At 39.7% G+C, this 16,113-nt stretch overlaps 2 protein-coding genes across 4 annotated transcripts in view; both read right to left on the reverse strand.

The window, feature by feature from the left end:
• LOC121301388 (mediator of RNA polymerase II transcription subunit 26-like) overlaps positions 1-3,926 on the reverse strand; it is a 30,258-nt gene extending 26,332 nt beyond the window's left edge. For 2 of the 3 annotated variants that reach the window (XM_041230740.1, XM_041230739.1), the window contains exon 1: positions 3,648-3,926. In XM_041230740.1, the coding sequence (XP_041086674.1) occupies positions 3,648-3,719 (72 nt within the window). In that variant the 5' untranslated portion in view covers positions 3,720-3,926. The remainder of the gene's footprint in view (positions 1-3,647) is intronic. The other variant, XM_041230741.1, reaches the window with a different exon arrangement.
• A 2,599-nt stretch (positions 3,927-6,525) lies between these two features.
• On the reverse strand, positions 6,526-15,171 carry smim7 (small integral membrane protein 7). Its single transcript, XM_041231177.1, has 5 exons — positions 15,069-15,171; positions 12,049-12,090; positions 10,116-10,168; positions 8,966-9,056; positions 6,526-6,826 (listed from the first exon to the last, which is right to left on the reverse strand). Exons 1-5 carry the CDS (start codon positions 15,092-15,094, stop codon positions 6,811-6,813), a joined length of 228 nt encoding a protein of 75 aa, XP_041087111.1. The 5' UTR covers positions 15,095-15,171; the 3' UTR covers positions 6,526-6,810.
• Between the last annotated feature and the right edge of the window lie 942 nt (positions 15,172-16,113).

Consider the following 16,113-nt stretch of genomic DNA (forward strand, 5'->3'; position numbering starts at 1 on the left):
ACCTGGAAGGGAAATAATGTAGCCGCCGCAGACTGTAAAGGCAGCTGCATTCATTTACCAAGGGGGGTCATGCATGACAGCATATAAGGGGGACGGATAATCGTAATCTGTTCCTTCGCATTGGTTTGTAGTGAGCAAGAGCCAGAAGGGCAGTACACAGTATATAGAAAACTGAAATCTTGAGTGCTGTGTTTTTGTTTGTTTGTAATTGTCTCGTCTTGTCTTGTATGTTACCAGACATTTAACACAGTTCCAGCATGAAACCGGACAACACTGAACCTTTGTCACAAATATAAACCTGTATCACCCGCCACGAGCAGTGCTGCTCGCACCCACAACTGGTGGCCTGGTTGGTACTATTGTGGGACGGATATTGTTTATTATTTGGGGACCGTCTGTTCTTATTATATACCCGGGCTGTACACCTTGGTGTGTACTGCCAAAGAACTTATTTGGTTACCAGACCTGGAAATAAAACAAAAACATTTGTGAAACTGGATTACAATTGTGTCTGCTTCTTTCACGCACTGCATCACCCCTGCACCTGTCTACAATAAACCACTTTGCCACAAAGCCTTACACAATTTATTCTTTACTCCTCAGGTATTTTTCTATTTTAACATGTTACATGTTGTGAGGTCTTGGTGTGAAATAGAGGCGCACACACACACAGGGGCCACGGTCATGCCCCCTGCCCCTAATGCTATGCTGTCTCTGCCTGCGTTCAGAGCAATACAGCGGCTTTTACTATTTAAAAACGAACCAATAGCCGAGCGAGTATATAAATTATGAGCGAATATCCGGACATGAAAATCCTGTGTTTGTCCCAGCACTAGTTTAAAACAAGAATAAAATGGAAGTAACTTACTAACAGCGATGATGCCACATGACAAAGGTAGGAAGTAAATGAAAAAAAACTCAGAGTAGCCATCACTTGCAGACACCCTCTTGTTCTTAACATTTAACAAAGTTTAAACGATTAAGCAAAATTAAACATGTTTGACCCTTTTCTAACATTTAAACTCTAAACGATTAACATCCCTGGTTTTGACCACGAGAACTTGCTTCATTTGCAAGTCCCTTAACTAGATTCAAACCCAGAGGTGAAGGGCAGCTTCCTTCAATGACTCTCCACTGCACCCAAAAACAGGAAAGACTGTGCAAACAATGTCATGCAAATATTATATTTAAACCAGGTATTTGTCAGCATCCAGTCTTCAACTCCTTTCATCTGATACTAGGCCCTCCTCTCAACTGATGCCAACACTGACTACTACTATAGAGCTAAAAATTCCAGCAAGGATTTATTTTTACGTGTCTTTACGACACACACTGCTAAACTAAAAACACATAAGAACAATGCAATGACAAACGTTTCTAACAGAAGTCTTTCAATGTCAATAGACTTACTAAAAGAAACAATAAATTTCAATGTTTTCAAAATCTTTGAAAGTCTTTAAAAACACTGAAAAAGACTTTCAAAACATTGGTCCTTGAATTCTTTACATTCTCTCTAAATCAGAAGTTAACAGTGATGTATCTGTAACGTTTAAGTACTCTGTACCTAGCAAACACTTTCATTTTTTTAAATAGGATTTACTTAACAAATTTGTTGAATGGCATAAAATACAAAAATGTAAGTGCTCAATAAACCATTTTCAGATCAAAATAAAACGTCAACATCAGACTGCAAATAGTATTCCGTTTCAGCAAAGAACCGCAACAAAATTGTTCCTCCCCACCCAACACAACTGAAACGATAAGTGAATGATTTCTCTGTTCCATCATTGCACTGAATTCAGTTAACACAGACAAGTTGCCTTTTGAAATTTGCACCTAAACTTTTGTTAGTAGACACTTTGGAACCCAATGTTGAATGACAATAGGCATACTATTTGTCAAAGATATGCAGGTGAATATTAGGTGTTAGCCTTAGAATTTACATGGCTAGTGCACAGTGTAAACCCATTTCAAATTTCCAGTCTATTCCATGTACAATCAAATGCTGCACACACAGTATTATATACTGCAGTACTGTTATGGAAGGGTTGTTATGACAACTTTGATTCTTTAAAACAGAAACCAAAAACAAGATTCCAGATTCCCCAAAAACATGATTTGATTTGTAAAGCAACTAGCTAGTTACAGAGGGTTAAACCGTGGAGCAGCTGTGCCCATACTTCATTACAGGAACCCTTACATATACTCGAAACAAAGAGTTCATTTAAAAAGGCATGGGCTCTGTCTAGCTGACTATTAGCTATTTAGTTGTATTCATATTTTAGGACTGAGCGGTTGAAGTTATAGTCTAGATGCAAGGGTGGAAATAAGACTCACACTGCATAGCAGTTTGATCCATTCCAGGTTTTATTAGAAGTTTAAAGCACACCTGATCTTCATACCAATACACTGTGGCTAATCAACCTTGTAGTAAAACCTGGAATGGATCAAACTGCTATGCAACAGGAGTCTCATTTCCATCCCTGAGATGTCTGGTATACATTAGTAGATACAGAAAGCATTAAAACACACAACAGGTAGTCAGGGCAATTCATACCAGCTCCATGCCGTCACAAAACACTCATCACACAGCCATTTCAAACCCGTTTAAATACCCATCCACTAATCAGAGTGCCAGAATAACAAATACATTACATAGTTATTCGAAATCAATACTGTGTGTAGTCAATAATGATAACTGAAACCAAAGTAGCTTGACTAAACTACTTTTAAACTCTACATAAGGCAGAGTCATTCGTTAGAAAAGCAGTGCCAAGTATAACAAAATGTAAAACTCAGCGTTTTAAAGTCGATTAGGCCGAGAACATTAAGTTACGCTACGATCCTCTCATAGGCCGCTAGCCTAAGAGCGAAGCCTCGGTCTCGAGTAGCAGCAGAAGCCAGGATCATGTGTTCTGAAACCACACATCTACTTAGTTTCCAATATGTTTAGACAGCGTCAACCTTTTGGCTTTTAAAGCTAACAGGGTACGGCTTGACGTCTGGTACTTGGCTGTCAAGTTTGGAATACACTTAAAATAGCTATTAAACTACTTTAGATGATAATTTACCTCATTTAATGCACTTTAAAAAGTATTTATGAATAGACACCTCCGTGAGTAACTCGCACAGCAGACTCTTCGGTTACTGCTACTTAACTAAATCAGAAGTTCAAATACCAACAACAATAAATAATACTGATAATACTTTCCAGTAACTGGGACCATTTTTGGGTAAACGGTGGGGCTTGATCGATCTGAAAGAAACAAAACACTTTCAACTTCAAGTATTTATTTTATTTCTTAACCCCAACAAAATGTCTCCAGTCAGTACTCAGCGTTATTAACGCGAATTTCAGTGACAAAGCGCCGAGTCGTGTCCTCGCCCCAGCGGTACCTCTAGCGAGGCTATGAGATTACTGTACTTGTCCGGGGAACGCATCGCTGCTGGCTTGGTGTAATGCTGGTTTAAACGTGCTCCTGTTCCCCAGTCCACAAAATATATCGGACCCTATACTGCTGGATCATTTGCCCCAAGCGGTTGTGACTTTAAACCAGTAGACATGTATCGACCCCCACTCTGTATGTGGCGGTCTATAGCCCCGAATAGACCCGGCTCGTATTAGTGGAGAGAGCGCCGGTACTCACGTTGCTCTGGCCATCAACGGCCTGCAGCAGCCGGTCTCTCAACTGCTGCGGTGTTGCCGAGGCCGCTGTCATTGCCTGGCCGGAGCGGGTCGGCGGCGGGGGATTCTTCCGAAGAGACGGTGGGTGGCTTTCAGACACTCACAGGCCTTTCGGGAGATGGAGTAGGGAGCGGAACGGCATGTTCCTGCGAGCTTTTATCCCGGCGATGGAGCTCCTGTCGCACTTCTTTCTCCACTCGCCTCGCCTGGCAGCTCACTGAAATAAACTGGAGCACAGCGCTCGCCGGTGCATCATGGGACAGCTCGACTGCACTTAGCCCCCGCTTCCACTGGGCATGCTCAGTCACTACGAGCGAAGAGCGTTGCCAAGGCAAAGCGTACGGCGTGGGGTGCTGCTACAGTCTTTATTGTTACATTTTTATAATTAAATAAACCATATATATATATATATATATATATATATATATATATATATATATATAGCAAGCAACTGTTTCATTTTATAATATATTTTTTATACCGTTTTATTAAAGATGGAACGTCGTTATTTACCCGCTTGCCGGCGAACCAGTTATTGCAGTGGCTTAAGAACATAAGAAAAAAAACATGAGAGTTTACAAACGAGAGGAGGCCATTCGCCCCGTCTTGCTCGTTTGATTGTTAGTAGCTTATTGTTCCCAGAATCTCATCAAGCAGCTTCTTGAAGGATCCCAGGGTGTCAGCTTCAATAACATTACTGGGGAGTTGGTTCCAGACCCTCACGATTCTGTGTGTAAAAAAAGTGCCTCCTATTTTCTGTTCTGAATGCCCATTTGTCTAATCTCCATTTGTGACCTCTGGTCCTTCTTTCTTTTTTCAGGTCGAAAAAGTCCCTCGGTCGACATTGTCAGTACCTTTTAGAATTTTGAATGCTTGAATTAGGTCGCAGCATAGTCTTCTTTCTTCAAGACTGAACAGATTCAATTCTTTTAGCCTATCTGCATATGAGATGCCTTTTAAACCTGGAATAATTCTGGTCGCTCTTCTTTGCACTCTTTCTAGAGCAGCAATATCTTTTTTGTAGCGAGGTGACCAGAACTGAACACAATATTCAAGATGAGGTCTTACTAGTGCATTGTACAGTTTTAACATTACTTCACTTGATTTAAATTCAACACTTGTCACAATGTATCCGAGCATCTTGTTGGCCTTTTTTATAGCTTCCCCACATTGTCTAGATGAAGACATTTCCGAGTCAACAAAAACTCCTACGTCTTTTTCATAAATTCCTTCTTCAATTTCAGTATCTCTCATATGATATTTATAATGCACATTTTTATTGCCTGCGTGCAGTAACTTACACTTTTCTCTATTAAATGTCATTTGCCATGTGTCTGCCCAGTTCTGAATCTTGTCTAGATCATTTTGAATGACCTTTGCTACTGCAACTTCTCCTATTTTTGTGTCGTCTGCGAATTTAAGAAGTTTCCTTACTGTACCAGAATCTAAATCATTAATGTAGATTAGAAATAGCAGAGGACCTAATACTGATCCCTGTGGTACTCCACTGGTTACCTGATCTGGTTAGCAGTTTGTAAATAACTTCTTTCATTTCTTTGAGTATTATTGGGAGGATCTCATCAGGCCCAGGGGATTTGTTTATTTTAAGAGCTCCTAGTCCCTTTAACACTTCTGCCTTGGTTATGCTAGTTGTTTAAAACTGGATAGGAACAGGTTGACATGTGGGGCATGTTGTCCGTATCCTCCTTTGCAAAAACTTGTGAAAAGTAATCATTTAATATATTTGCTTTTTTTTCATCTATGAATTTGTCATTTGTATCTCTTAGACATTTAACCTTCTCTTTGAATGTTCTCTTGCTGTTGTAATATTGGAAAAACATTTTGGAATTGGTTTTAGCCCCCTTAGCAATATTAATTTCTATTATTCTCTTGGCATTTTTAACTTCCTTTAGTGGAACCACTCTCCTGTAACCACTCCTGCATTTATTTGCTACATTATTAATTTTTCACTGTGTATCGAATGCCGCGCAGTCCTTCGATTTGAAGTTAACGTTTCTGCATCCATCCAAGCTTGAGGAGGCCACTTATAGGAAACAGATACTTTCTGTTTAAAGTCAGTCTGGGATGTTGTCAATGACATCGATCCACCACCACGGCAAAAATGTACAAACAAAAGTGTGACAGACAGACAGACGGGTGTACAGGCAGACGCCCCCTGTGTAGCAGGTACAGGACCCCACCACACTGCAGATTCACTCTCCTGTGCAGCAGGTATTAGGGACCCCACATCTTGACCCCCCACACTGCAGATTCACTCTCCTGTGTAGCAGGTATTATGGACCCCTCATCCTGACACCCCCACACTGCAGAGTCACTCTCCTGTGCAGCAGGTATTAGGGACCCCTCATCCTGACACCACCTCACACAGTTTTCCATATACCGGTATTCAGAGAAGCACTTATGTTACGTCATGTCATGAAACTGTCACGTTACGGTTTTTGTTTCTGTTTTTTAAAAGTGCTAATGGATCACGCTGGCAACAAAGCGTGCGCGCATAGGTGGGCCGAATGGCTTTTTCTCGTTCTGGAATTTCTTATGAAACCTGTCCGTCCATCCATCCATATGTCACACTTACACGTGTGCACATATCTGGAGAATTGCTTATGAAATTAGAATTGCATTGCTAACATCAGCAGTTTATTCTCTCACAGTTACAAATATGACACAGAATGCAGGGTTAGATATGAAACATTTTTAATATCGGCTTTCCATAATCAATCTGAATGCCTGCTTTAATTTGTGGGTAATTTGAGATTTCTATGTATGGAATCTATATGTACCATTGTGAAGAAACATGAATCCACTGCTTTAGACACAAGTGTTGGTAGATGTGTTTTAATGAAAACTATACACTGGTCCCATACACGTTGCTTTTCAAAGTCCATGATCATACATTCAATAGCTTTTGAAGTAGATTCAACATTAACCAGAAAATTTAAAGAATTTTCTACAACAGATCCCAAGTGAAAATGATATAAATCCCAGCAAATGCTGGTAAAACCTTAACTAGCCCCATCTCCATAAATACCCAAGAATAAAAAAAACATTTCTAGCTTAAAGAATGATCTACATGGTTAGTTTGATGTTTTCTGCTCCTCTGCTTCTTATGATCCAAACAACCTGCAAATATAAAAATAAATGTATTATTGTGCATTATTACTCTGATACAACTGAACATGTATTTACAGGTTAGGAGCGATGCCTGTATTATTATTTATTTCTTAGCAGACGCCCTTACCCAGGGTGACTTACAGTTGTTCACAAAAAATACACAGCAATAATTACAGTATTGATTTGTAAAGCAACTAGCTAGTTACAGAGGGTTAAACCGTGGAGCAGCTGTGCCCATACTTCATTACAGGAACCCTTACATATACTCGAAACAAAGAGTTCATTTAAAAAGGCATGGGCTCTGTCTAGCTGACTATTAGCTATTTAGTTGTATTCATATTTTAGGACTGAGCGGTTGAAGTTATAGTCTAGATGCAAGGGTGGAAATAAGACTCACACTGCATAGCAGTTTGATCCATTCCAGGTTTTATTAGAAGTTTAAAGCACACCTGATCTTCATACCAATACACTGTGGCTAATCAACCTTGTAGTAAAACCTGGAATGGATCAAACTGCTATGCAACAGGAGTCTCATTTCCATCCCTGAGATGTCTGGTATACATTAGTAGATACAGAAAGCATTAAAACACACAACAGGTAGTCAGGGCAATTCATACCAGCTCCATGCCGTCACAAAACACTCATCACACAGCCATTTCAAACCCGTTTAAATACCCATCCACTAATCAGAGTGCCAGAATAACAAATACATTACATAGTTATTCAAAATCAATACTGTGTGTAGTCAATAATGATAACTGAAACCAAAGTAGCTTGACTAAACTACTTTTAAACTCTACACACAACGCAGTCATTCGTTAGAAAAGCAGTGCCAAGTACAACACAGTGTAAAATTCAGATTCAAACAGAGTACCAGATGTTTCAAATTGAAAACATACTGTATGATTGCTTGCTGGAACATGTTTCTTCCAGAACTGCACATCTGAAATCCATGTAGCTTTTTAAAATGTACAAAACAATTCTCGTTTCTATTTAGTCTAATTGAGGTCACCCTAAGCCTTGAAAAACTGCAGTTCTTTGTTAAGGAAGTCAAAACGTCTTTGACCTACTTTTCCAAGCAGCCTCTACTCCTCAGTGGCAGGAGTTTCACTTCAACGCCACAACCAGCAGCTTTAATCATCAGTTACTAAAACATAAGAGAAGAGGCCGTTCGGCTCATCCCGTCCGAGCACACTATTCACCCTCACTTGTGAATCTAATTTCTTAGGACAGAATTTAGTTGCTTTTTAAATGTTTCCAGTGTTCCTGAAGATTTAGTTACTGCAAGTATTATTGTTTCCCTGATATTGATGTGATACAGCCATCTAAAATGCATCAGATGGAAATGACTTCATATTAAAAGTGGCTATACTGTTTAGTTATTCTTCTGTAGGTGTATATGATAAGAATTCTAGTCCAAGGTGCTGTGTGGAATACGGGCTGATCTGCACCCTCTCAAGGTCAGCGCCAGCAAGCCCACTCATGGGCAGCCGCTCAGACCTCTCAATTGTGTGATGGACAGCAGCTTGTATTGTACAACACCCTAATTCTGGTTACATCAAACTCAGACAAACCAGTGCTCTGCCCCAGTCTACTCCTGGGTCAGAGTGTGGAAGACTGGGCTGCAGAAGCAGTGCTGAATGAGTCTGCACAGATCTGTCCTGATAAAACACACAGGCATGGTGGCTTCAAGTGTAGGATCAGGATCCTGTGTAAATCAATCACAACTTGGGATGCCCATCACCAAAAGCTGAACATTTTACAAATTCAAATATAAAACTGTTTCACTATCGTTAAATATTGTGTTCAACATATGAAGTCTTGTCTAAATCGCTAAGTTGTTTTTGGTCCTGCAACATTTTCAGAACCATTATGATGTAAACAGCTTTCAGATACGGATAGAAGTAGAAACTGCTGCCCTCTGACTTAGACAGCATGCCACATAATTAAACTGGGCAGCAATGCTAAAGAGACAGCATGCCACGTAATTAAACTGGGCTGCAATGTGAAGCCTGTAAACGCATGGATGAGTTACAATTAAAAAAATTAGTTGAAGTCCAGTAACCTTAACTATACTCAGCTGTACGCAGTGCACCATTACCTGTTACCTGAATGCAGAACACAGTGATGCATTTTGAAGTTACTTACAGTATCATGCAAAACATCATGAAGATGTTCCACAAGGCGATGAAGATTCGGAAATATCGGAGACTCAATAAAAACTCCCGGATGTTGTCACCTGAAAATACAAGAGAGAAATCCCAGATATCACACAGCTTAGCGTTACCCTGTAAAGCTTACAAGAAACAGATTACATTACCTGTGCTCTGAGTTTTTCAGCATTATGTTTTTAAACACTGGAGACTCTCTTCAAATTTTTATTATATAAAAAATCATAAATCAACTGGGCAATCCATTTCTCAACTTGGGAGTGTTCGCCAGGAGAAAAAAAACCTCTTCGGTATGTACAGTAAAAGTGTCTTCTGTGTATGTAGATACCACTCCCTCCTGCAGCGACGCCAGCTTTCTGTGTCCACAATGCAACACTCACTTCAATCAAAGCACCAGCACTGCTGCCGGGGGAGTGTGATCTGGATTCACTGCCGTGTTTACAAGAGACAATCTCTCCTGGCCAGCGTTTTTGAGTAAAGGTTTAAAAAAAAAAATGTAATTCACTATTTTATTTACCTATGATATGTGAATACAAAAGGTAAAGTCATATATTTATTGTGCGAGATTCTGTATCCAGGACTCATTATTGCTTAAATTAGCCTAACAAGGAAAGTGGAATTTGGGGTAATTTACCTTCTTATTCACAGTCCCATCCAAATACAATTGGTAAAAACTCAGATTCCTAATGTTAAAATTAAGTTTGGAAGGTTGCTGGGACAAATATTCAAACACCCACTGCTTGAAACTAACCCAGAAATAACTGTTTGTATTCCTTCCTGTTACAGAATTTATAAAGATTTACAAAGACACAAGGTCTGAATCAACCATTCTACTGTACAGACAGCGCTTCTCCCTTTGTTTAAAGATAATCTGATTCTCATTTTTTAAAAACAGCTTTGAGTACATTCTATGTTTACATGCGCAGGACTCAATACTTTACTGGACTATTTTAATTACAAAGACACTCCATAAAGAAATGTGCAGTTTCCACGAGGCTGGAAGGAATCCATGCTTGTGAACCAGTGTGCACTTCAATCCCACTGAAACCCCAATCCTGATTCCAGCTCCACACTGCTTCACCAGCAACCGACTGTTCAGATTAGTGAATAGAAACAAGACAACACACCTGTAGTGGGGCCTCGGCTTTCATCACCAAACCCTTGTGTGTCTTTCTTCTTCCTGTTGCATGGGGGGTAAAAAAGCAGCTTTATCACAAGACATGTTATTAGTACTGTAGTAAGACGTGTTAGTACTGTAGTAAGACATGTTATTAGTACTGCAGTAAGACACATTATTAGCACTGTAGTAAGACGTGTTAGTACTGTAGAAAGTAGCACGGTAGTAAAGGTAATACCTGTATTGATGAGGCCTGTTCATTCACACTGTACACCTGTATTGATGAGGCCTGTTCATTCACACTCTGTAGTGTGATGAGGCCTGTTCATTCACACTCTATACCTGTATTGATGAGGCCTGTTCATTCACACTCTATACCTGTATTGATGAGGCCTGTTCATTCACACTCTATACCTGTATTGATGAGGCCTGTTCATTCACACTCTATACCTGTATTGATGAGGCCTGTTCATTCACACTCTATACCTGTATTGATGAGGCCTGTTCATTCACACTCTATACCTGTATTGATGAGGCCTGTTCATTCACACTCTATACCTGTATTGATGAGGCCTGTTCATTCACACTCTATACCTGTCTTGATGAGGCCTGTTCATTCACACTCTATACCTGTCTTGATGAGGCCTGTTCATTCACACTCTATACCTGTATTGATGAGGCCTGTTCATTCACACTCTATACCTGTATTGATGAGGCCTGTTCATTCACACTCTATACCTGTCTTGATGAGGCCTGTTCATTCACACTCTATACCTGTCTTGATGAGGCCTGTTCATTCACACTCTATACCTGTATTGATGAGGCCTGTTCATTCATACTGTACACCTGTATTGATGAGGCCTGTTCATTCACACTCTATACCTGTCTTGATGAGGCCTGTTCATTCACACTCTATACCTGTATTGATGAGGCCTGTTCATTCACACTCTATACCTGTATTGATGAGGCCTGTTCATTCACACTCTATACCTGTATTGATGAGGCCTGTTCATTCACACTCTATACCTGTATTGATGAGGCCTGTTCATTCACACTCTATACCTGTCTTGGTGAGGCCTGTTCATTCACACTCTATACCTGTCTTGATGAGGCCTGTTCATTCACACTCTATACCTGTCTTGATGAGGCCTGTTCATTCACACTCTATACCTGTCTTGATGAGGCCTGTTCATTCACACTCTATACCTGTATTGATGAGGCCTGTTCATTCACACTCTATGAGGCCTGTTCATTCACACTCTTGATGAGGCCTGTTCATTCACACTCTATACCTGTCTTGATGAGGCCTGTTCATTCACACTCTATACCTGTATTGATGAGGCCTGTTCATTCATACTGTACACCTGTATTGATGAGGCCTGTTCATTCACACTCTATACCTGTCTTGATGAGGCCTGTTCATTCACACTCTATACCTGTATTGATGAGGCCTGTTCATTCACACTCTGTACCTGTATTGATGAGGCCTGTTCATTCACACTCTATACCTGTATTGATGAGGCCTGTTCATTCACACTCTATACCTGTATTGATGAGGCCTGTTCATTCACACTGTACACCTGTATTGATGAGGCCTGTTCATTCACACTCTATGCCTGTATTGATGAGGCCTGTTCATTCACACTCTATGCCTGTATTGATGAGGCCTGTTCATTCACACTCTATGCCTGTATTGATGAGGCCTGTTCATTCACACTCTATACCTGTATTGATGAGGCCTGTTCATTCACACTCTATACCTCATACCCATCACTGCAAGGCCTGTCCTCCATCCAGGACTGGGTCACATGGTACAGTACTGCATATTATTCTCCTTCATACGACACAAGTCTGCACAGGTCTGTGGCCCTTATTGCAAGCCATCCTTTTCACATATGATTGTATCTAACTAGTAATACAGGGAATGAGAAAATCATACTTACAGTTTAAAATTAAGGACTGCACCTGCATTCATGAGCAAGGTCCTACAAGATAAAAAAAAAAAAATAATAATAATAATACAAACCCACGCCCAGTGAGAAAAAAACTACTGCACAGTACAGTAATAAAAGAATGAATTACAATACACGTGTAGTACATCACAACACCTGGCCTAATACACGTGTAGTACATCACAACACCTGGCCTAATACACGTGTAGTACATCACAACACCTGGCCTAATACATGTGTAGTACATCACAACACCTGGCCTAATACAACAAAGTGCTCATGCAATGTGCTGTGTAGGGGGCTTGCAGATTATGAAATGATTATTCTACTGTGCAGTGCTGGTCGTGTGGCCAATACCAAAAAATACCTAGAGCACCAAGATGAACTCCAAGTGCCTGATTGTAAAACACTGCAAGATGAACTCCAAGTGCCTGATTGTAAAACACTGCAAGATGAACTCCAAGTGCCTGATTGTAAAACACTGCAAGATGAACTCCAAGTGCCTGATTGCAAAACACTGCAAGATGAACTCCAAGTGCCTGATTGTAAAACACTGCAAGATGAACTCCAAGTGCCCGATTGTAAAACACTGCAAGTATATGTAGCTCTTGATGATGGTATTTGTATCAATTGAAACTACGGTATTGCAATAAGGTCAGTTTGCCAAGATTGGAAATCATTGCTAAGTATGTTTAAGTGATTTATCTTTCATCAAAAGGACAAGCTATGGCACCTACTTTATAACAAGAAAAAAAGCCTCTAAATTCAGTAAGTCCATCATAAAAAAATAAATAAACTAAACTATTCAACAGTGCGGTATTGCAGCTGTATTCATTACACTGCACATGTGTGGCAGATCAATAACACCCATCGGTAACATTTCATTGTCAACTATCCTATTTTAAATGAACACACTATTCTGTACATAAATACATGTTATCAACCAATCTGCACTTCTAAAGCAATGTTGATGCTGAAATTGTAATAAATTTATTTGTGTCTTTTAGACTTTCTTGCAGAATACTGTGTGAGTCTGGGATCAGGTAACTACAGACTTGCTGAACGGGTCACTACATGCAAAGGTCTCTGCGTATGGAACTTTCTTGATCTTTGTTTTTTCTTTGGCAAAGCAAGCTGTTATTAGTTGAAGGGCTGGTTTTCCGGGCGTCACCGTCTTTTTGTGATCTGTGCTCACCACAAACAGCACTCTTGCCCCCACTCCTGAACCCGGCCATGAGGAGAGCAATAAACAAAAAACAAAACGCCCCCTCTTCCACTTTTATTTATTGAAGAGTTTATTTACAATTAATTCAGTGGAGCAAAATAAAGCCTTCACAACCTATTCTGGAATTTTACAGTTTTACATCTAGGTTTAGGATAAATAGTATTGGAAATCGCTTTCATTTTGCTAGATTTAGCTGGGAATTGTGAAGCATATGACTGGAACAGGAAAGTGAAAGTAGTTTTTGTATTCATTTAACTTAAATACGATAGCAATGTACTTTAGCTTAGGTATTGTATTGAGTTATATGATTGATTCATCTGGTGTCAGAACTTATGTCTATGTTTTCTCTACTTTTAAGAAATAATAGCAGTGCAGCCACCAACAGGCACAGGGAATTGGCAGAAGAAACCGAGCCTGTCAAAGATCTCTGTTTGGCACCAGTAAGAAGTGCACGGTGGATATGCAATTCAGTTTATTTTCCCTCTGTTTACTGTCATGCTATGTATTTAATTTAAAACTTTTAATTTTCATTTAAACACAATGGAGTTAGAACATGCACATTTAGGCACAGCGCTGCACTTTTAATCAGGCGCTCAATAAGATGTTACATAACATAAATAAAGCAATCACTAATTGAGGTGCTTTCATTAGTTAACTTGAATGCTTGCTGTGCAGTCATTCGGAACACTTTCTAGTTTTAATACAATGAAAATGAATAACATGCTGTTTTAATAGCATTACAGAGGGATTTGTATAATTGTTTGCAAGATGCCGTTTGAGTATTGTCAGAAAAATATCAGGAACAAATATATTTGCTTTCTTTTTTTATTATTCAGTGGTGATCAGACATTGTGTCATTGTAAATGGTGATTTCTGACCTGTGTTAGTTGATTGGTGCAAGTGTAGTGTTGCAAAGTTCTGTGACTGTATGTAACGTGTGATTGGACCGGCAGACTTTCATAACCATTTCAAACAACGCCCCACCAGTACTCACATCTTGAGCGCCCTGTGGCCCCCCCAAGGTTGGGACATTGCTTATCTGTCCAGCCAGAGAATGGAATTGAGTAGCCCTGATTTAGAGACAGTCCCTAAAATTGGACCTCTGTCCCGCTAAAATAAGAAATTATTTATGATTATACACTATTTTAATAGTTTATCTCAGTGTCCCGCAAAAGTGATCATGATGTCCTGAAATTGACCCATGTCGGTTGGTCACTCTACCACAGACTGTAGATGACACGGACGGTAATTAAAGGTTTGTTGCCCTAAACCAGGTTTAACAGTAGAGTTATGTGCAAAATACGGGAGAAAATCTGTCACGGGAAATGTCCAGAAAAGGTGTTAAAAACAGGACAGTTAATAATGAATAAGGGAGAATGGACAGGTCGGAAATATTTGCAATTCGTGAAAGGTTTCGGAAGAAACACAAAGCAATCACAAACAGTATATCCTGTTCAAATATGGGAGCCTGAACTGAGGCGTGTAACCAACCGGCCCGTATGCACCCCAGAACAAAAACAACGCTGTGGATGAGTTAGCGTCGATCGAGACTTCTACAATGAGTGCTTTACAGGAAAAATAACCACCAATAACAACAACACTGATTCTGTTAATACCAGGATTACAAAAACATTACACGTCACAATTTTAAAAAATAAATAAATAAATAAAACTATTTTAGTCACACAGCGTATACTGGCTGCTATAGATGTAATACTTCTGTAATACCCACTTTTGCCAAAGCCAACAACATATTAATCTGACGAATAAATATCGTTATATTTACCCAAAAAGAAGGATATCTCCGATCATTTTCTGTCCAGCTCAACACATACTAGCCTAACCTAACTGGCAAACTATGATTGGCGTCTTCTGCTAGAATCACGTCGGAACTAGCATAGTCTCTGTCCAATCATAATAAGGAAGGCGGGTTTAGTCTAAAGTTTGGTTGACAAGCAAAGGCTTCCTAGGTTTTTGCAAGCAAAAAGCAGGACAGGACAATCAATCCCATGGCTCAATGCGTGTAATCACTACAGGCGCCATTATTGGAGCCCGCGCAAGCGGTGGAGGGTAATACAAAGCACTGGACAGACAGCAGAAGAAACTGACTTCTGCAATTTCTAATTTTGTAACAGAATTTAAGAACCAATCTATTATCATGTGACAGTTGTAATTGATTTTGTAATTCTTTCATGCTACGTATGTGCTTTTAGTTTTTTTAAAATGTTGTTTACTTCTTTATATATCTAATCAATCGATTTCTAGATAACAATAAATCGATTCTACAGTATAAACCCAGTAAAACCACTGCTCGGCGGTAGCAGTTGTATGCATTACAAAATTACCAAAAGAAAACCAAAAAAACAATAACTACATTACAATCCCGTTCTAACGAATATGCGATATAACGAGTTTGCATAAAACTACAACCCATCTGATACTCTTTTATAACGATTATTGAAGAATGTATAGGAATGAATTCTGTAGGTATTTTGCACTGAATATCGAGAGTCACAGCAGTGTTACTCCAAGCTTTCTTCAAACTTGGCTGGACTCCAGTAGTCTTTGCAAAATACCTGCACAATGCATTCCTTGCCACTCTATTCCCCTATGCAATCTGAACAAGAAGAATATCCTTTCTGTGCTCCAGACACTCGCCCCTGTTTTAGCTCCGCCCGTTTGTGACATCTTCTATCCTTTTTACTATCCTTCGGTTTTCGGCAAATGAATTAATCTCATGATTCAACGCGTATAATCGCTACATGTGCCATTATTGGAGCCCGCTCAAGAAGTGGAGGGTACACAAACAGATATAAACTAGGGTGACCGCA

The sequence above is a fragment of the Polyodon spathula genome, chromosome 27, assembly GCF_017654505.1.
Source record: "Polyodon spathula isolate WHYD16114869_AA chromosome 27, ASM1765450v1, whole genome shotgun sequence".
Taxonomy (NCBI): domain Eukaryota; kingdom Metazoa; phylum Chordata; class Actinopteri; order Acipenseriformes; family Polyodontidae; genus Polyodon; species Polyodon spathula.